Source organism: Bombina bombina, chromosome 1 (assembly GCF_027579735.1).
Source record: "Bombina bombina isolate aBomBom1 chromosome 1, aBomBom1.pri, whole genome shotgun sequence".
In the NCBI taxonomy this organism is placed as follows: domain Eukaryota; kingdom Metazoa; phylum Chordata; class Amphibia; order Anura; family Bombinatoridae; genus Bombina; species Bombina bombina.
This window is the reverse complement of record NC_069499.1, coordinates 223801147-223823927: the sequence shown is the minus strand read 5'-3', so window position 1 is coordinate 223823927 and position 22781 is coordinate 223801147. Positions and strand designations below refer to the sequence as shown.

Genomic DNA, 22781 nt, shown 5'->3' with positions numbered 1-22781 from the left:
AACCAAACCCCCCATATAAAATCCTATCTAAAAAAACTAAGCTCCCCATTGCCCTGAAAAGGGCATTTGGATGGGCATTGCCCTTAAAAGGGCATTTCAGCTCTTTTCCATTGCCCAAAGTCCCTAATCTAAAAATAAAACCCACCCAATAAACCCTTAAAAAACCTAACACTAACCCCTGAAGATCCACATCCATCCTCATCAGAGAAGTCTTCATCCAAATCAAATTGGGTGGATTAGTGCGCGCTAAAGGAAGGTATTGCTAAACACTACTCTAAAGATACAATCTCTGTATGTATCAAATACAAGTTAATAACCAAATAGTGAAGCCAAAGCTTCAAGATAGAGAAAGTGTGCTAACAAGCTGAAAGTATACACACCATATAAGGAATTGAAGTGAAAATGTAATAAACATATAGAATAAGATACACAAATATATACACTAAAAATAGGGACGTCTCCCTGTAATGTAAATACAACTAGGAAAAAATCCTAATGAAAAAAACAGGTTAAAACCTATAAATGATGAATAATGCAGATACTAATTGATAATCTATGACATAAAAAAGATATAGCATAAAAATGATAATTAAAAGATATGGCATAACAGTGATATCATAAAATAAAATAAAACTTAAAAGACAAGCACCAAGTTCATATGTATCAACACAGTGCAGGTGGCCATATGCAAATGAATGCCGATATTGGAACAGTAGAAAGAAAATAACGGCTTGTACCACAAATCTTGATAAAGCCCAAGGGAGGGCGAAACGCGTCGCTTGCATTTGTGACACTGTGACTTTGAAACAGCAAGGGATATTTCAGTACAGCCTGTACTGCAACTTTAAACCCGGGTTACCAGCATCTTTGAATATCCCAAGGTGAGTGATAACTTGTGCCCCACTATTGTATTGGATCATTAAACATACCTACAGCAGCCAAGTCTGCCTTCACAGAAAGTTCCCACCAGGACACAGCAATCAGCTGCTTTTCCTTTACGCTGCTGGAGCAGCGAGTAACACCCTGAGAGGAGCCGATGAGAAGCCTGTGACGTCAGACGCCGACTCACATGTGCAGAGGTTTGCACACTTCTATCTCCAGGAACGGCAGTTACTGCAGCCACGGTCCAAGCCTTGACCGAAGGATTTCTTCTCCTTGGTAACACCCTCTGAACACTCTCTTGACTTACGGTACAGTAAACTGTATCTATTTGTGGTACAAGCCGTTATTTTCTTTCCACTGTTCCAATATCGGCATTCATTTGCATATGGCCACCTGCACTGTGTTGATACATATGAACTTGGTGCTTGTCTTTTAAGTTTTATTTTATTTTATGATATCACTGTTATGCCATATCTTTTAATTATCATTTTTATGCTATATCTTTTTTATGTCATAGATTATCAATTAGTATCTGCATTATTCATCATTTATAGGTTTTAACCTGTTTTTTCATTAGGATTTTTTCCTAGTTGTATTTACATTACAGGGAGACGTCCCTATTTGTGTATCTTATTCTATATGTTTATTAAATTTTCACTTCAATTCCTTATATGGTGTGTATACTTTCAGCTTGTTAGCGCACTTTCTCTATCTTGAAGCTTTGGCTTCACTATTTGGTTATTAAGTCTTCATCCAAGCGGGCAGAAGTCCTCAATGAAGCCGGGAGAAGTCTTCATCCAAGCGGAAAGAAGTGGTCCTCCAGGTGGGCAGAAGTCTTCATCCAGACAGCATCTTCTATCTTCCTCCTTCCGAAGGGGAGCAGCTCCATCTTCAAGTCATCCGGCGCGGAGCATCCTCTTCTTTCGACGGCTACTGAAGAATGAAGGTTCCTTTAAGGGCATCCCTTGAATTCTGATTGGCTGATAGAATTCTATCAGCCAATTGGAATTAAAGTTGAAAAAATCCTATTGGCTGATCCAATCAGCCAATAGGATTGAGCTTGCATTCTATTGGCTGATTGGAACGGCTATCAGCCAATCAGAATTCAAGGGACGCCATATTAGATGCTGTCCCTTAAAGGAAACTTCATTCTTCAGTAGCCGTCGAAAGAAGAGGATGCTCCGCGCCGGATGTCTTGAAGATGGAGCCTCTCCGCGTCGGAAGGATGAAGATAGAAGATGCCGTCTGGATGAAGACTTCTGCCCAGCTGGAGGACCACTTCTTGCTGCTTGGATGAAGACTTATCCTGGCTTTGTTGAGGACTTCTGCCCGCTTAGATGAAGACTACTCCCGGCTTGATGAGGATGGATGTCCGGTCTTCAAAAACTGTAAGTGAATCTTCGGGGGTTTATTGGGTGGGTTTTATTTTTAGATTAGGGACTTTGGGCAATGGAAAAGAGCTAAATGCCCATCCAAATGTCCTTTTCAGGGCAATGGGGAGCTTAGGTTTTTTAGATAGGATTTTATTTGGGGTGTTTGGTTGTGTGGGTGGTGGGTTTTACTGTTGGGGGGTTGTTTGTATTTTTTATTACAGGTAAAAGAGATTATTTCTTTGTGGCAATGCCACGCAAAAGGCCCTTTTAAGGACCATTGCCAGTTTAGTGTAGGCTAGGTTTTTTTTTATTTTGGGGGGGCTTTTTTATTTTGATAGGGCTATTAGGTGTGATTAGTTTAAATATTTGATCATTTCTCTTTTATTTTGTGTAATTTAGTGTTTATTTTTTTTTTTTAATTTAGTTAATTGTATTTAATTAATGTAATTGATTTAATTGTAGTGTACTGTTAGGTGTTAGTGTAAGACAGGTTAGGTTTTATTTTTCAGGTAAATTTGTATTTATTTTAACTATATAGCTAGTAAATAGTTAATAACTATTTACTAACTAATCTACCTAGTTAAAATAAATACAAACTTACCTGTGAAATAAAAATAAAACCTAAGATAGCTACAATTTAACTATTAGTTATATTGTAGCTAGCTTAGGGTTTATTTTACAGGTAAATATTTATTTTTAAATTGGAATTATTTAGTTAATGATAGTAATTTTTTTTTAGATTTATTTTAATTATATTAAAGTTAGGGGTGTTAGGGTTAGACTTAGGGTTAGGTTTAGGGGTTAATAACTTTAGTATAGTGGCGGCGGTGATGTTGGGGGCGGCAGATTAGGGGTCAATAATATTTAACTAGTGTTTGCGATGCTAGAGTGCAGCAGTTTAGGGGTTAATATGTTTATTATAGCGGCGGCGATGTCCGGAGCGGCAGATTAGGGGTTAATAATTTTATTTTAGTGTTTGTGATGCGGGAGGGCCTCGGTTTAGGGGTTAATAGGTAGTTTATGGGTATTAGTGTACTTTGTAACACTTTAGTTATGAGTTTTATGTAACAGATTTGTAACGTAAAACTCATAACTACTGACTTTAGATGGCGGTACGAATCTTGACGGTATAGGGTGTACCGCTCACTTTTTGGCCTCCCAGGCAAAACGTGTAATAGAATTAAAAAAAGGACTTTTTGAAAGGTGCGGTAGTTACGTTGCGTTACGGCCAAAAAAGTGTGCAGTACAGCTATACCTGCAAAACACGTTATACCAGCGGTAGTGAAAAAGCAGCATTATGAGGCTTTTTCACTCATAACACAAAATTCGTAATCTAGCCGTTTGCTATTTCTTATCTTATCACCCCAGTTGAGACCAATTAGGGCAGATATGTAGTAGGGTTAGGCCTGCGACGTCTATAATGTGAGAAGAGGGGAGGGACTATTTTACTCAACATATTTTAACATTTGATATTACATTTTCAATATGTTTATGTCCTTTTGTTTTAGTAATATCAACTTATAATTACAGGTAACCCTCAGTTTACGCTGTGGTTAGGTTCCAGAAGGAATGGTTGTAAATCGAAACCGTTGTAAAATGAAACCCAGTTTATAATGTAAGTCAATGGGAAGTGAGGGAGGTGGTTCCAGGCCCCTCTTAAAATTGTCATAAGTAACACCTAAACATTATTTTTAAAGCTTTGAAATGAAGACTTTAAATGCTAACAGTATTTTAAACCTAATAAAATAATCACACAACACAGAATACATAATTAAACTAAATTAAATGAACAAAAAACATTTGCTAAACAGCATTATAAACCTAATAAAATAATTACATATACATTTCAATCTGGACTGATTTATAGACAGGAAGATCTTCTTCCTTTGAAAACTGCTCGATAGCTCAGGTCTAGTTACACAAATTATTTTCAGCTTGCTTGGCTTGCATATATTTGCTGCACCACAAGCGGATAGCTCCACCTACTGGCTATTTTAATCAATGCATTCTCAATGCTTTTCAATAGCAGTCACATGATTGAAAAAAAGGTTGTTATTCTGAAACGGTGCAGATTGAACCTGTATAAGATAGATATAAATGTACATCATAACTAATAAGTATTCTTTTATATAAGGTGTGGGTTGAGTGTTTGTATTCTTATCAATAGTCCATTATAAATAGCATTTCCCTTGCTCTTCAACTGAATCCTCTTTGTATTCCTCAACTTATCCAAATCCAGAAATACACCACAATAATTAATAAGAGGTGCCATATGAAAACATTGTTTAGTTGCTTGGGTGATTCTTGGCTCCTATTCTAGGACATTCTAATACTTAGGGGTCGATTTATAAAGCAGCGGATGCAATTGCCACTGCTGATTGCCTCTCTGTCAGTTTCCGCTTGGAACCAGCAGTCCTCTGAAGCTCCTGATCGGTGCTTCAACTTTGAATTTAACCCAGTTACACAGGTTGAACACAACTTTCATGGTCGAAAATGTAATTTCCTCTGTAATTACTCTTTAATGTCATTCCCACAGGATTTTCACTGATCCTTCTTGGGCTTGTTACTTACTTTAAAAAGAAGTAAATGAAGTAACCGACAAAACGGTTGTACCCTATGAGCCAGATTACGAGTGGTGCACTAACAGTTATGCGTGAGCGATATCGGGTTTATCGCAGCTGTTTGCACATGTGGGAAGGAGAGCTCATAATACAATTTGAAAGTAAATGTGAAATCAAAACTACATTCAAAAGAACAGTAACAATCATAATAGCACTGTCTAATTAAAAAAATATTGCACACAAAAGTTATAAAGGCTCAAAGATATGAAGTCTCAGGTGGAAAAAAAAAGGTAGGCAAATGACTTTAAAATTAAGATACATACATATACATGTCTAAATATATGTATGTAAAAAAGTTGGGATATTTGGATTACGGAGTGCCTATAAAAATAATATAAAAAAATTATATAAAACTTGTAAGAGACAGGACAAAATTTACAAACACATACAGGTGGAATTGAGGACCCTATTCCCGTGGGAACTTACAATCTAGAAGGGTAGGACATTTAGAAACAGGAGGTGATGACTGTAAGATTAAGAAAGATGTTAATGCAGAGTTAGATGAGGGAAATGTTATTAGGTTAGATAAATATTATTGAGTTGGGTGGTAGGCTTCTCTGAATAGAAAAGTCTTCAGGGAGCATTTAAAGGAAGAAAGATTAGGGTAAAGCCTGACAGCACAAGGGAGAGTGTTCCAGAGGGTAGGTGCTGCGAGAGGAGGTGATAGTCACAGATGCAAGGAGAAGGTCATTGTTGGATCTTAGTTGGCGGGCTGGAGTATACTTGTTTATTAGTGAGGATAGGTAAAGGGGAGCGGCGTTGGTGAGAGCTTTGTATGTAAGGGTGAGAATTTTGAATTTAATTCTGCTGTGAATAAGGAGCCAACGAAGGGACTCAGAGAGAGGTACAGCAGATACAGAGTGACGGAAAAGCAGGATCAGCCTGGCAGAGGCATTTAGGATGGATTGAAGGGGGATGAGGTGGGAAATAACAAGGAAGTGGATTATTTGCTTTGTGTTGTTAGTGCTCAGAAGAGGGCAAATCTTGGAAAGATTGCGTAGATGGTTGAGGCAAGATGTAAAAAGCGATTGGATATGGGGGACGAAGCATAGATTTGAGTCAAGTGTAACTCTGAGGCAGCAGACTTGGTACGATGGGGAAATGGTGATGCTGTCAAAAGGGATAGAGAAGTCAGAAGTCAGCGTAGACATTGAGGGGGGATAAGAAGGAGCTCAGTCTTGGACATGTTAATCTTTAGGTGGTGAGAGGCCATCCAGGAAGAAATACCAGATAAGCAGGCACTGACATGAGAAAGCACAGAGGGAGAGAGAGCAGGGGTGGAGAGGTAGATCTGGGTGTCATCAGCATAGAGTTGATATTTGAAGCCATAACTGTTGATAAGTTTACACAGCAAATAAGTATAAATGGAGAAGAGTAGAGGACCCAGAACAGATCCTTGAAGTACTCCAACAGACAGAGGCATAGGAGAGGAGGAGTCGCCTGCAACTGACACAGAAAAAGACCTGTTAGAAAGACAGGAGTGAATCCAGGAAAGAGCAGTGTTACAGAGGCCAAAAGAGCTAAGGGTCTTTAGGAGGAGGGGGTGGTCAACTGTGCCAAAGGCAGCTGAGAGGTCAAGTAAGATGAATATAAAGTAGTGGCCAATATTGTTAGCAGAGAGAAGATTGTTATATATAGGTATAGATATATATTTTACAAATAAAATACCAGATATTTATAAGTGTGTACATATGTATTTATGTATTTATATGTGCATATATGTATTTACAGACATATATACATAAATAAACACATAAATACATATGTATACATATATAGACATATATATGTGCATTGAAGCCATTTGCAGTTATTTAGATGAAAATGTTTGAAAATCATATTTATGTGATATTCATATTTAATAAATATTTAAAAAATATTTCACATTTCAATGTTCCATGTATTTATGAATAGATATTTATATATATATATATATATATATATCTGTATATAGCTATACCTATATATAATATATAGGGTGCGAAGCCGGATTTACCGCACGGTTATTGGCTAAGAGGTGACAATGTCACCTCTTAGCCAAAAACTTTTTTAGCCGTGGGCTGCTGTAAGAGCTAAGAGCAGCGATCGATTGAATCAAATAAAGGAGCTTTCTACATGAAGTATCTTATACTTCATGAATGAAAGTGCCCTTTATTTGTTTCAATACTAAATCCTAGCATTTCTAAAACGCTAAGTATTACTTTCACTTGCATTTAAGGAACACCAGGGATAGGCAAGGTGTCCGTACGTGGACACTGGTGTCCGTGACTAGCCCTTGCAGTGTCCACCACAACCTTAGTATATCTTTTCTTTCTGATTAAATATAAGGAATAAAAAAATAAAATATGTCGTGTGAATAAAGTTAGTGGCTTGTCAAGAGACTGCTAGTGATATTGGGTGATAAGTTATGGAATAAATAAAGCCTAAGTGAAATACTGGATGTGTATCTGCATCTCTATAATAACACCCAGCTCTATACAAAGACACAGTAGTGACACTGGCACATGCGTATAGCCAGACAAGGGCTGGTTATGGGGTCAGTGGTATCTGCATGAGTATAACACCCAGCGCTATATAAGGACACAGTAGTGACACTGGCACATAGGTATAACCAGAGGAGTGCTGGTTATAGAATCAGTGGTATCTGCATCAGTATAATAACACCCGGTACTATAAAATGACACAGTAGTGACACTGGCTCATGGGTATAGCCAGAGGAGGGCTGGTTATAGGATCAGTGGTATCTGCATCAGTATAATAACACCAAACACTGTACAAAGACACAGTAGTGACACTGACTCATGGGTATAGGCAGAGGAGGGCTGGTTATAGGATCAGTGGTATTTGCATCAGTATAATAACACCCAGCACTATATAATGACACAGTAGTGACACTGGCTCATGGGTATAGGCAGAGGAGGGCTGGTTATAGGATCAGTGGTATCTGCATCAGTATAATAACACCCAGCACTATAATGACACAGTAGTGACACTGGCACATGGGTATAGCCAGAGGAGGGCTGGTTATAGGATCAGTGGTATCTGCATCAGTATAATAACACCCAGCACTATATAATGACACAGTAGTGACACTGGCACATGGGTATAGGCAGAGGAGGGCTGGTTATAGGATCAGTGGTATCTGCATCAGTATAATAACACCCAGCACTATAATGACACAGTAGTGACACTGGCACATGGGTATAGCCAGAGGAGGGCTGGTTATAGGATCAGTGGTATCTGCATCAGTATAATAACACCCAGCACTATATAATAAGGTTTTTAAATATCCAGCACAGCCTTTGTCTTTTAAAAACAGGTCTTTTAAATGGACATTAAGCTCTTAGAGATTGTAATACTCTGGGCTAGATTTTGAATTTTCGATATAGCGAAAATTCTTCTAGGATATTCATTGTTGTGCAAGTCGGATTGCGCTGGTTGAAAGTAAACTGTTTTTTTCCAAGTGGTAACCAAAATCGTACTTAAAGTCAAAATTTAAAAACCATGATCGCGTTTTCGCATTCACCCAGTCAATGGAGAGAAAAAGTTGAAAAAAAACCCTAGCACCCACTGTCTCGCGCAAACACCATGATATATTCTCATTAGCGCAAACCCAACATGAAAATATAAATATTTCATATTCCAATGTTTTTTAACATGTTTGTTTGTAATATACGCAAACCTGATTGAATGCTGTATTATGCGCAAACGTAATTCCATACTGTAATATGCGCCGAAATTATTGCATACTGTAATGTTCTTTACGTAACGGAATATGTTCTATTTATTCATAAATAAATATTTCTACATATATCTGATGGATTTTTGCACAAATGATTATATATAGGTACAGATATATACAGATATATTTCAGAATATCTATTTAGAAATTCATATAACCTATTCTGCAATAGGCAGAACATTGGAATGTGAAATATTTACTGTAAATACATTAATACATATGTGCACATATATAGACAAATATATATATATATATATACAGTATATATATATATATATATATATATATATATATATATAAATACATAAAGATCATTAGACATGTATATGTATGTATCTTAATGTTAAAGCCCTTTGCCTGCTTTTTTTCCCCTCATACCTGAAATTTCATATCTTTTAGCCCTTTTAATGCAATATTTTTTTTAAAATAATTTTTATTAGTTAGTGTTATTATGAGTGTAAGTGTACTTTGTAATGTATTTTTGTATTTTTGATGTGTTTTGTGACACTTTTAATTTTCGGAAAACAGTTAACCATAGCTCTGAGATCGCGATAAGGATTTTAGCGTAAATTTTGCTCAACTTGTAATATGAGCACAATTAAAACAGAGCGGAAACAATCGCAAAAACCCTTGCAAAATTGTTTGTTATCTAGTCGAAAATGTTTTATTTTATATAATAAAACATACTGTGCAATGGACGTTCATTACTTATTTTGCCCATTTTCCATTAATTAAATCTGGGCTTTCCAACTCCTGCTTCAAGTGCAGACTCCAAACTTAAAGGGACATTATACACTAGATTTTTCTTTGCATAAATGTTTTGTAGATGATCCATTTATATAGCCCATACAGTTTTTTATATTTTTTATAAAAATGGATAGTTTTGCTTATTTTTAAATAACATTGCTCTGATTTTCAGACTCCTAACCAAGCCCCAAAGTTTTAGGAGAATACTGATGTATACCTACTCCAGCTTGCTCCTGTTTGTGTAAAGGGTCTTTTCATATGCAAAGGAAAGGGGAAGGGGGTGTCTGCTATTTCCCATTTGCAGTGGGTGATCCAGTAACTTTTTAAACAGAGCTAAACTGGAAGCTTCTAAGTAAGTTTTTCAATGGTTTTATACTGGATTTTTATATCACTATCTGTACATATTATTCTTTATAGTAGTGTCTATTGCATGCAGAAAATTGGTGTATACTGTCCCTTTAAACACTGCATATTATTCTCAGGCTGATCTATTCTTTAAATAGATAATGATATCTTTTTCTTGCAACAAAATATTTTTTAACATATGCATTTTTTATCATTTAAATATGCATGAGAGAATATATTGGAGTTTATGGGCCCTCCAATAATGGCAATGATAGAATGGATGAAAAAGATTAATGTAAATGTATTTCATCCATCTCTCAAATTAAAGTGTCATTGTACTATAACTTTTTCTCCCCTTTAAAGAGACAGTCTACAGTAAAATTGTTTTTCTCTTAATGTGTTGTCTCTTAAAGCATCCATAATATACCAGCTCCAGAGTATAACATTTATGCAAAATAGCTTTTTTAGGTTTATTTGTGTATATAAAATAATTGGTTTTATACTTTGAAACCACAACCTATGAAAATGGGTTGAGCTTGCAGATAAAATGAAATTCCTTTATTTTATCACTTTGTGTACACACACACACGTGTTTAGTTATCTTATATCTGTCTGCAAACCAAAGTCCGACACACAGAAAAAAACTGAAGTTTAAAACAATAATTACAATAATATGCATTATATCAGAAAATGCTTATACATGAAACATTGAGGCCTATTTAACAACGGTCTTCCAGACCTGATCAGACAGAGCGGATCAGGTCCGCAAGACCTCGCTGAATACGAAGAGCAATATGCTCACAAGAGCTGCTGGTGCAACGCCGCCCCCTGCAGACTCTCGGCCAATGGGCCACCAGCAGGGAGGTGTCAATCAACCCGATCGGGTACGATTGGGTTGAATTGTGGCGATTCCTGTCCGCTTGCTCAGAGCAGGCGGACAGGGTTATGGAGCAGCGGTCTTTAGGAGCTTGATAAATGGGCCTATACATGTATCAACATAGCTCCTATAGTTTTAATAGGAAGTTACGTTGTTTTTTTTGTCTTTATTAGCAAGGTAGATCACAAACATGATGTAGATGTAGGTGTGAGAGTTAGCTGGGCGTTTCAGGGGAGTAACCTGCATTTTACTTGAGAAACATCACTATTAGTGCAATATATTCCAATCACTTCCCTGCAGGTTAGCTACAGATTTCCAGCCATATTTGTCTTGCCACCTTTTCAGTGTATGAGGCAGGTATAGTAGGTTTAATTTGTATTATTTAAAGCGCTCCTACACAGAAAACTCTTCTTGTTTCAGTGAATGCACTGTCTATGCTGTGTAAGAACACTTCAATTACAGCCCCCCCATCCGCTGATAGCGCAGACAATTTTTCCAGACGGAGAGATACCCATTAATTCCTATGGGAGACACATCACCACTCGTTGGCACTTCGCAGTTCAGCCCCCTTTTTTGGAAAATAATGACAACCCAACTGACTGCAAGCCTGATGAACTCAAGCAGGCAGTTTCTTGTCATTCTGTCAATTTTTTGAATATTGAAACCTTAGGGGTCAATTTATTAAATGTAGAGCTGACATGATTCACTGTAGCGAATCATGTCCGCCCGACATCGCTAAATGCAGACAGTATACGCTGTCAGCATTTAACATTGCACAAGCATTGCTTGTGAAATGCTTGTGCAATTCCGCCCCCTGCACATTCACAGTAAATCGGCCCCTAGCAGGGGATGTCAATCATCCTGATTGGATCGGATCGGGGTGATTGTAGTCCGCCACCTATGACCACTGCTTCTTTATTTATGTTTCCGGGGAGCCAGAAACTTCAGGGCGGAGAAAGCAGCATTTGCTGCTTATTAAATCTCCCCCTTAGAGAGAATAAGGGAAAATTAAAATTGTATTACTTATGCTTTCTACACCCGACCCTACCCTACTTTATTCTGCTGGTTGTGGTTACTTAGCATGTCAAAAGCCTATACTTACAGTGGGGCAAAAAAGTATTTAGTCAGCCACCAATTGTGCAAGTTCTCCCACTTAAGAAGATGAGAGAGGCCTGTAATTTTCATCATAGGTATACCTCAACTATGAGAGACAAAATGTGGAAACAAATCCAGCCAATCACATTGTCTGATTTGGAAAGAATTTATTTGCATATTATGGTGGAAAATAAGTATTTGGTCACCTACAAACAAGCAAGATTTCTGTCTCTCACAGACCTGTATCTTCTTCTTTAAGAGGCTGCTCTGTCCTCCACTCATTACCTGTATTAATGGCACCTGTATGAACTTGTTATCAGTATAAAAGACACCTGTCCACAACCTCAAACAGTCACACTCCAAACTCCACTATGGTGAAGACCAAAGAGCTGTCGAAGGACACCAGAAACAAAATTGTAGACCTGCACCAGGCTGGGAAGACTGAATCTGCAATAGGCAAGCAGCTTGGTGTGAAGAAATCAACTGTGGGAGCAATAATTAGAAAATGGAAGACATACAAGACCACTGATAATCTCCGTCGATCTGGGACTCCACGCAAGATCTCACCCCGTGGGGTCAAAATGATCACAAGAACGGTGAGCAAACATCCCAGAACCACACGGGGGGATCTAGTGAATGACCTGCAGAGAGCTGGGACCAACGTAACAAAGGCTACCATCAGTAACACACTACGCCGCTAGGGACTCAGATCCTGCAGTGCCAGACGTGTCCCCCTGCTTAAGCCAGTACATGTCCGGGCCCATCTGAAGTATGCTAGAGAGCATTTGGATGATCCAGAAGTGGATTGGGAGAATGTCATATGGTCAGATGAAACCAAAGTAGAACTGTTTGGTAGTAGAGAGAATGCTGAGTTGCAACCAAAGAACACCATACATACTGTGAAGCATGGGGGTGGCAACATCATGCTTTGGGGCTGTTTCTCTGCAAAGGGAACAGGATGACTGATCCGTGTACATGAAAGAATGAATAGGGCCTTGTATCGTGAGATTTTGAGTGCAAACCTCCTTCCATCAGCAAGGGCTTTGAAGATGAAACATGGCTGGGTCTTTCAGCATGATAATGATCCCAAACACACCGCCCGGGCAATGAAGGAGTGGCTTCGTAAGAAGCATTTCAAGGTCATGGAGTGGTCTAGCCAGTCTCCAGATCTCAACCCCATAGAAAACCTTTGGAGGGAGTGGAAAGTCTGTGTTGCCCAGCGACAGCCCCAAAACATCACTGCTCTAGAGGAGATCTGCATGCAGTAATGGGCCAACATACCAGCAACAGTGTGTGACAACCTTGTGAAGACTTGCAGAAAACGTTTGACCTCTGTCATTGCCAACAAAGGATATATAACAAAATATTGAGATGAACTTTTGCTATTGACCAAATACTTATATTCCACCATAATTTGCAAATAAATTCTTTCCAAATCAGACAATGTGATTTTCTGGATTTGTTTCCACATTTTGTCTCTCATAGTTGAGGTATACCTATGATGAAAATTACAGGCCTCTCTCATCTTCTTAAGTGGGAGAACTTGCACAATTGGTGGCTGACTAAATACTTTTTTGCCCCACTGTAAGTATAGAAACTCTAAGTATAGGTACGGATACTCAGGCTAAATCAGCGTTTTCAAATGCTGAAATAAGGGAAAAGAAGCTACTTGTAAGCAATTTAAAACACTCCAGTGGGCAAATTTGATCATTTGGAACAAATTAAAAGGGAAAAACATTTTGGGTAAACTGTCCCTTTAACAGCTGATGTAAAATAGAAGTCTGACATCAATAAGTCTGAACTTTGCTGAGACAAAGTCATGTGACAGCTTGAATTAAACTGTGTTTTGAAGGAAATACATTGTTGCAAAATCTCTTATACTACAACTATTTTAGAGAAAAAAATGTTCTTCTGTAAATGTTATCAGTCAGGAAAAGTGCACTCATTGGATAAATTGCTCAATGTAACAGAATGAAAAATGCACTGGCACTTCTCACTGTTACAGATTCCTATTTTCCTATTTAGTAGCTGACATTAAAACCTCATTTTCTGCAATGCCTCAAAGCAAAATGCTCTCTGCAGCGCTACATAATTGTGCCATTTATTCTTGCAGGTGTATCAGCGTCCTATAGAATGGCTCAGAATGACTCTGCAAGGATACAGAAGTACAGGGCTGTCATTGAGAAAGTGGCAGAGGAGAGAGACATTGATCCAGCTGTAATTGCTGGCATTATATCCAGGGAATCACGTGCTGGAGCTGCTCTTAGGAATGACTGGGGAGATCATGAGAATGCGTTTGGTCTGATGCAGGTACTACAGAAACTGTATTGTATTACTTAATATGGCATTCAACTCCTGGGCTGTGCTTGCAAAATAAAAGCAATAATGCATAAAAAGGCTTATAGATAACTTAGCCTTAAATGTACATTAGAAATATACACCTAGATCACGAGATTTGCGTTCCTGTTTTAATGCTGAAAAAATTGCCATTTCAGAATTAAAAAAGCAATGAAGCCATTACGAGTCTTGTCGGTATAGCTGTACTGCAAGCCTTTTAGCCTGTAACGCAAATGACGTTTTTGCATGGGATTTCCATAGCGCAGCCATTACGAGTTTTGCGGTGAGGCTAAAAAGCTTGCGTTACAGTCTATACCAACACAACCCATTTTGCAATCTGAGAGCAGTAGTTATGAGTTTTACGCTACAAAACTGTTACACAAAACTCATAACTAAACTGTTACAAAGTACACTAACACCCATAAACTACCAATTAACCCTTATACCGAGGTCCTCCCGCATCGCAAACACTATTTTAAAGTTATTAACCCTAATCTGGCGCTGCCGTCATCGCTGCCACTAATAAAGTTTATTAACCCCTATTCCGCTGCTCCCCGACATCGTCACCACTATACTAAAGTTATTAACCCTTATTCCCCCGCACCCCAACATCGCTACCACTAAATAAAGTTATTAGCCCCTAAACCTCTGGCCTCCCACATCACTACCACTAAATAAACCTATTAACCCCTAAACCGCTAGCCCCCACATCGCCAAAAACTAAATGAAACTATTAACCCCTAAACCTAACAATCCCCTAACTTTAAATTAAAATTACAATATCCCTATCTTAAATGAAATAAAAAAACTTACCTGGGAAATTAAAAAAAACTAAATTTAAACTATAAATTAAACTAACATTACTATTATACTAAAATTAAAATAACTACAAATTAAATAAATAAAATTACACATTAAAAAACCTAACCCTACTAAATAAAAATAAATCTACAATTACAAAAGATAACAAACACTAAATTACGAAAAATAACAAACGAAATTATCCAAAATATAAACAATTACACCTAATCTAATAGCCTTATAAAAATAAAAAGCCCCCCAAAATATAAAAAAACCTAGCCTACAATAAACTACCAATAGCCCTTAAAAGGGCCTTTTGTAGGACATTGCCCTAAAGAAATCAACTCTTTTCCCTGTAATCAAAATACAAAGAGCCCCAACAGTAAAACCCACCACCCAACCAACCCCCCAAAATAAAAAAACCTAACTCTAAAAAAAAACCTGAGCTACCCATTGCCCTGAAAAAGGCATTTGTATGGGCATTTATCTCTTTTAAGAAAGCCCAAAACCCTAATCTAAAAAAAAAAAAACACCTAAAAAAAGTTTTAGAAAAACCTAACACTAACCCCTGACGATCCACTTTTTTTACATTTGTAATTTAATTTATTTAATTTATAGTTATTTTAATTTTAGTATAGTAGTAATGTTAGTTAAATATATAGTGTAATATTAGTTTTTTTTTATTTCACAGGTAAGTTTTTATTTAATTTAAGATAAGGATCTAGTAATTTTAATTTAAAGTTAGGGGGTTGTTAGGTTTAGGGGTTAATATTTTTTATTAGTGTTTTGCAATGTGGGGGGCTGGAGGTTTAGGGGTTAATAGGTTTATTTAGTGGTAGTGATGTGGGAGGCCAGAGGTTTAGGGGTTAATAACTTTAATTAGTGGTGGCGATGTCGGGGAGCAGCAGTATAGGGGTTAATATCTTTATTATAGTGTTGGCTATGTTGGGGTGCTGGGGAATAAGGTTTAATAACTTTATTATAGTGGCAGCGGTATCGGGAGCGGCAGATTAGGGGTTAATAACTTTATTTTGATGTAGGCGATGTTGGGGGCGGCAGATTAGTGGTTAATAACTTTATTTAGGTGTCGGCGATGTCGGGGGCAGCAGATTAGAGGTTAATAAGCTTATGTAGGTGTCAGCGATGTCGGGAGCGGCAGATTAGGAGTGTTTAGATGTGGGGTTTATGTTAGGGTGTTAGGTTTAAACGTAACTTTTTTCCCCATAGACATCAATGGGGTTGCGTTACAGAGCTTTTCTAACACCTTCTCCCCATTGATGTCTATAGGGAAAGTGTGCACAAGCACATCAAAGCAGTGCTTGTATTTTGTGCGTTATGGCTCTTAACGCAACCATATCGCACGCACAAGGCGGATTTTCAGAAACTCGTAATGGCTGCGCTATGGAGAGTGAAATAACGCAAGATTTGTTGCTTTCATTTCGCAACCTCTATAGCGCAAAACTTGTAATCTAGGTGATATTAAACAAATAAAAAGTATGTCATTCTTATGTTTAATATCCAAATAAGTTGTTAGGTCATTATACATAACAAAATCTTATGGTGCTGCTCAATGATAAACAATATATTTTAAAGAAGTAGAACAAATGCAAATTATTTGCACAATAACACATTTTCCATAGCTTCTTTGCACCAGAAACACATGGCCCTAGATTACAAGTGCAATGCAAAAATATTAGCGTTACTGTTTGTTAACATGGTTTAACAGATAGCTCATCATGCTAATGCACTGTTACAGAGATCTGTGGCAACCCGACAAGGTCCACTCAGCCTTTCATCCTTCCAAGGTCGGTAAAACGAGTACCATTAAATTATATATATATACTGTATATATACACACCATGTGTTTGTTATAGACTCGCCATGTATTTGTTATAGACTCTGTAGAAACTGAGATTAGAGATGGCGAGTTAATTCATTGATCAGATACGTTGGGGTAAAGTTTTGCTCCTACTGACTTGAGATGTGTGTGAGTGTTCTCCGGGATTGTTTTACATGGTTACTGTCATGAGATACAGGACATATGCAGGACACAGCAACGATGGTACAACTCTATTTTATTACATAGCATAGAAACATACATCTAGTCAGATTGATTTCACTAATGAACTGCGACACAGACAACCGGACCTAAGCCCCGCCCACAAACAGTGACATCACATCCTGCTCTCATCACATCTTCCCCCTTTTCAAAGAGCGAAGCATATACTTGAATATAACAAATTACATGGCATACAAACAGAGTATACAACAACATTTTTGAACAGTATATAACAAATAGGTTACAGGAAAAATGAACAACATAAATTACACCCTGACTTGAACATCGGGGTAGACTACCCTAGTCCACAGTGACCATGGGATTATTCTGCCCATACTTCCGGTCACTGTTCTAGCTAAAGTTAGTCCCGATATCGGGCCGGAAGTTTCACCACCCTTCCACTTTATGTAACTTTGCATGAACTATCCTCTGATACAGAAGAAGGTGAATAAGAGTCCGCTGGAGGCAAAGACATATCCCCACTGTGATCTTGCTGAGGGGAAGGCACCCCTTTAAGAACAGGGGATCGCACCGGCGGTGGTACTGAGGCATCCAGTTCCAAACTCTCAGGTACAGGTTGAATATGTTTTCGGTTACGGCGTGTAACCGTCCCTCCATCAGTAAGGACTAGATAAGACCTTGGTTCTGGAGAGCGTCCAATTACCGTAGCAGGCGTCTTCCATTTCTTCTGATCATCCAGTTTAATTCTGACACTTTGCCCCGTATTTAGTTCCTGTAAGGGCCTGACAGAATGTGTCCTGTTATAGAAGAAACGATATCCCTTTTTGGCCTCTTCATCCCTCCTAAGGACTTCGTCCCGAGGAATAGAGCTAGTTGGTTTGAAGACACCCACTGAGGGTTAGGTGGTGCGAATCTGGAGTCCTAGCATCAGCTGTGCCGGGCTAAACCCAGTGGCTTGGATGGGCGTCGCCCTGTAGGACAAGAGGGCTAGGTACGGCTCAGATTGCTTTAAAATGAACTTTGTTGTTTGAACTGCCCTTTCAGCCATTCCGTTGGCCTGCGGGTAATGTGGACTTGACGTGGAATGCACAAAGTCACATTCCCTGCTGAAAGCACTGAACTCTGTAGAAGCGAACTGCAGGCCATTATCACTCACCAGCTCCATTGGAATGCCCCACCGGGCGAACAAGCTCTTCAAACAAATGATAACGGCTTGACTTGTGATATCAATCAAAGGTGCAATTTCCAAATACCTGGAATAGTAGTCGATCACAACAAGGAACTTTTTCCCGTGCAGTTCACACAAATCAGCAGCTATTTTCTGCCATGGCCCTGCAGGCAGCGGAGTAGAAATCAAGGGCTCCCTTCTCTGAGTAGGCTGGCGTTCCCGGCAAAAGGCACATTTAGACACGTGATTTGCAATGTCGGAGCTGATCCCAGGCCACCACACAGCTGTAGCTGCCCTTTCTCTGCACTTCGTAATACCTAAGTGGCCATCGTGAATCCTGTTTAACATCTCCTTCCTCATGCTGACAGGAATAACGATGCAGTCTTGCAACAGCACCAACCCCTCCAGCTCCGTGAGCTGCAACCTCTCTGACTGGTAAGAACTTAAAGACAACCAGGCTGCCCGGCTCTCGGGCCAGCCTTCTATTATGTACTTTATAACCTCTTGCAGATCTGTGTCCAAATATGTCTCTTTCCTTATTTCTTCCAGTTTCCTTGAAGAAATGGACTTTGAGGCCAGAACCGAGTCAACATACACTTTCATATCCGATTCGGTTGAAGACTCTTCAGCAGCAGCCAGCGGGAACCTGGGTAGTGTATCTGCCACAACCAGTTGCTTCCCCGGCACATGCACTGCCTGAACATTGAACCTGAGTAGTCTCATTAAAAGTTTCTTATTAGATTAGAGGGACGAGCTGTTTATGATCAGTCTCTAGACTAAATTTCTCCAAACCTACAAGGTAACGCTGAAAGCGCTCACAGGCCCAAACCGCAGCCAGGCACTCTTTCCCAATTTGAGCGTATTTTGACTCAGCAGCTGTCAGTGTGCGGGAACAGTAGGCGATGGGCTGTAGTTTATTTTCATTTAACTGCAGGAGAGCAGCCCCCAACCCATAACTGCTTGCATCAGCACTAACCACAGTCTTTTTGGAAGGGTGGTAGAACCCCAGCACTGGGGCAAACCCCAACAGGGACTTGGCCTGCATAAAGAATTTTTCTTGTGAAGGTCCCCAGACCCAGGCAACGTCTTTCTTTAGCAACTCTGTGATAGGGTGTAGAGCTGTAGATAAATCTGGCAGAAACTTGCCCTCATAATTTACAAGGCCCAATATTTGTTTTAGCTCATGTACATTAGAAGGATTTTTCATCTGTTCAATAGCACAAATTTTCTCGGGGTCTGGTTTGATGCCATCCCCATTGATAATATGCCCAAAGTAACATAATTCAGTTTTCCTAAAATGGCATTTTTCTTTACTTAACTTCAGCCCAAACTCTTTGATAGCCTGCAGCACACCACTTAAATGCTGATCATGCTCCTCCGCTGTAGACCCATACACTAGAATGTCGTCCATGACGACTGCCGTGCCCACGTGGTCACTTAGGAGAGAACTCATTTCCCTTTGAAAGATTTCAGGAGCAGAGGATATCCCAAAGGGGAGTCTGCAGAAGCAAAACCGACCTACCGGTGTAATAAAGGTAGTCAGTTTGCGTCACTTTGGATCTAGGGGGATCTGCCAAAAGCCGCTAGAAGCATCCAATGTAGAAAAGAACTTCGCCCCAGCCAACTTTGGAGCTATATCTTCTAATGTCGGCAGCACAAATATCTCTCTCTTCACAGCCTCATTCAACCTTTTCAGGTCCACACAGATGCACACCTTTCCGTTTTTCTTTGCAACAGGAACAATGGGGGCTCACCAATCAGTTGCTTCAAAAACCTCTTCAATAACCCCATAGACCTCATGCGCATAAGCTCCTTCTCCACTTGAGGCATGAGCGGGAACGGAATTCTACGGGGAGTAGAAATACTGTATGGGACTGCGTCACTTTTAAGTGCTATACGGACTGGCTTGCAATTCAGTAGGCCCAATTCGCCAAACATATCTTCGGAGATCTCATTCACTCTTGACACTAGGCCCAAGTCACAGGCTGCTTTTTTGCTTGATAAATTGCTAACACACTGACCTCGAATCACATGCACCCACATAGGGAATTTCTTTTGCTTGTACTCACAGCTGGCAAGAAATTTCCCCGCACAATCAATGCGGCCACCAGCACTATGGACATTTGTAGTAACCTTCGCCAGCTGGGGCTGTCGAGGCAGTTTCATAAATGCAGCAAGAGACATTACAGTGATATCTGCTCCTGTGTCAATCTTAAAATCAACTTTGGCTCCCATTACAGTAAAGGTAACCTTCCAATCTTCCTCTGAGCTTGGCCATTCCACAACCTCAGATCAGCACTTTGCTTTTTCACCAGTTCACTCTGGCGGGCCATCCTAATAGCCCCATCTAAAGTTAAATCAAGCTCTAACTGCAGCTTCAGTGAGACTTCAGTATCTGCAATTCCAATAACTATTCTGTCTCTGATTTGCTCTTCTTTAGCAACACCAAACTCACCGAATTCAGCTAGTTCATACAGGTTGCGCACAAATGACTCCACAGATTCTTCCACACGCTGATTACGTTTGTGAAAACAAGCTCTCTCATGGATCACATTTATTTTGGGCACAAAGTGGGCACTGAGTTTATCCTTAACTATATAAAAGTTAAATTCTTCCCCTTCTTGGAAAGTAAAAGCATTGAACACTGGCTCCACATCCTTCCCCATATAGTATAAAAGAGAATTAACTTGTACTTCACCACTCTCCTTGTTCAGTTTGGAAGCAATCCTGAAGCGCTGAAACCGCTGACACCATGTGGGCCAAGCTGCAGGCTGAGAGAAGTCAAAAGGCTCAGGTGGGGTAAACTTTGACATCGTCATCGATCAGGAACAGAAGTGCAGGCAAGAACTTCTGACACCATGTCATGAGATGCAGGACATATGCAGGACACAGCAACAATGGTACATCTCTATTTTATTACAGAGCATAGAAACATACATCTAGTCAGGCTGATTTCACTAACCAACTGCGACACAGACAACCGGACATAAGCCCCGCCCACAAACAGGGACATCACATGCTGCTCTCATCACAGTTACTATGACAATGTCTGATTACCTACACAAAATGTGGGCGGCGGTGCTGAGGGCCCAATGGAATCACAGAGATCGGTTGGGGAAGCAGGAGATATGTGGGATCATTGATCATTGATCACATTTAGAAGGAAATCTTGCAAGAGGCACTAGATTTGATTCAAACAGCACTAGGTTTATACTGCAATATGTTTTTTATTACATCTGATTATGTCACATTTCATTTTGTATCTGGGCTTCCTAGATGGTTCAGCCCCTTAACATTTGCACACGGTTTCCAGTGATTGGTGACTGGATTGGGGGAGGGGCCCACGGGCCTATATGTTACATGCACACATACATGCAGCCACACAACATACACACAGTACACAGCATTCACATACATGCAGCCACACAACATACACACAGTACACAGCATTCACATACATGCAGCCACACAACGTACACACAGTACACAGCATTCACATACATGCAGCCACACAACGCACACACTACACACTTTATACTCAGGTTACAGATGCACATAGGGATCAGGGAGCTTTAATAATATCAGTCATTCCCTCTGTGCCTCTGAGAGTGTTGGTTACTAAGTAGACAGTAATGCTTTGCTACAGAAGAATAAGAGACCATCACAATTAGTTCTAGCCTTCCCATGTAGACAAGTCAAAAATACTTTATTAGCCAGATATTATTATATGTAGGTGCAGGCCTAGGGCAGCAAGAATTAGGGGGGCAGTTCTATGACATGATGCCTCTCCACTCCTGGCTCTATAAATGTTTATTTTATTCATCTTCAGCTCTGAGGAGAACACTGGTGAAAACATTATCCTGCAAATTCCTTACAGCTGGCATCTCTGATATATGGGAGACCTGCAGTAATAAGTGTGGGTGCAGCCCCTAAGCCTCCCTACACCTGCCACTGACTTGTTACCTTATTATTGCAAGTCCTTCTTGGCCATAACACTTTTCAGCTGTTGAGTCAGACACAACCAGAGCTACTCCTGAGTCTTTCTGTGTCCTGCTTAGAAACTTCAGTGATTTGCTGCACAAAGCAGGATTTTACCTATGTGTTTGTTTGACCCCTATGTTGTTTAATTAAGGGTTAAGACTGCTGTGAAAATTGGAAGTCATTACCCTACAAAAACTGAAAGGGGTTAATACGTTACCTTCTCCACACAGTCCAGGTCAGGAGGTCTGCGACCGCTAGCCCAGCCTCTTCATTCCTTCATCACATGCACAGACAGCCAGGTGATGCTTCTGCATTTGACACACACATGACTGCAATGTCCCGCCCGGCCTACTGCTGCAGCGCACTGAAGGGCATTGTGTGACGTGTACAAATCTGCAGGTCCCAACCCAGGTGTATTGTACACCTGCCTGCACCGTGCCTAGCTAGCTCACAGTACCTTTTGGGGGTAATTCCCACACGCTCCCACTGTACCACATGATGATCATGTCACAGACAGTGCACGTGCGTATGTACAGCCGCACCGGCACTTCACTGCTGTGTGCTTCAGCTTGCGCCTTGAGCCACACCACTGTCATTTGTGGTAAAGAAGTGGACAGAGCTACTGGCCTACAGTTTGTGCGGTGGTGGGCGATGTTAAGGGAATAGGCAGGCCAACAGCTGCACCATCATGTCACACTAACAATAAACTAAGAGCCACAGGCCCACAGTGAACTCACTTCACTGTGGCTCTTAGTTTATTGTTAGTGTGACATGATGGCGCAGCTGTTGGGT

The 22781-nt window shown here is 39.8% G+C and overlaps 1 protein-coding gene across 1 annotated transcript in view; it reads left to right on the top strand.

Moving 5' to 3' along the window:
• Positions 1 to 22781, top strand: part of LOC128657338 (lysozyme g-like) — a 115408-nt gene that overhangs the window by 83187 nt on the left and 9440 nt on the right. Inside the window, exon 3 of the mRNA XM_053711655.1 lies at positions 13796 to 13992. Coding sequence (XP_053567630.1) covers positions 13796 to 13992 — 197 coding nt within the window. The remainder of the gene's footprint in view (positions 1 to 13795; positions 13993 to 22781) is intronic.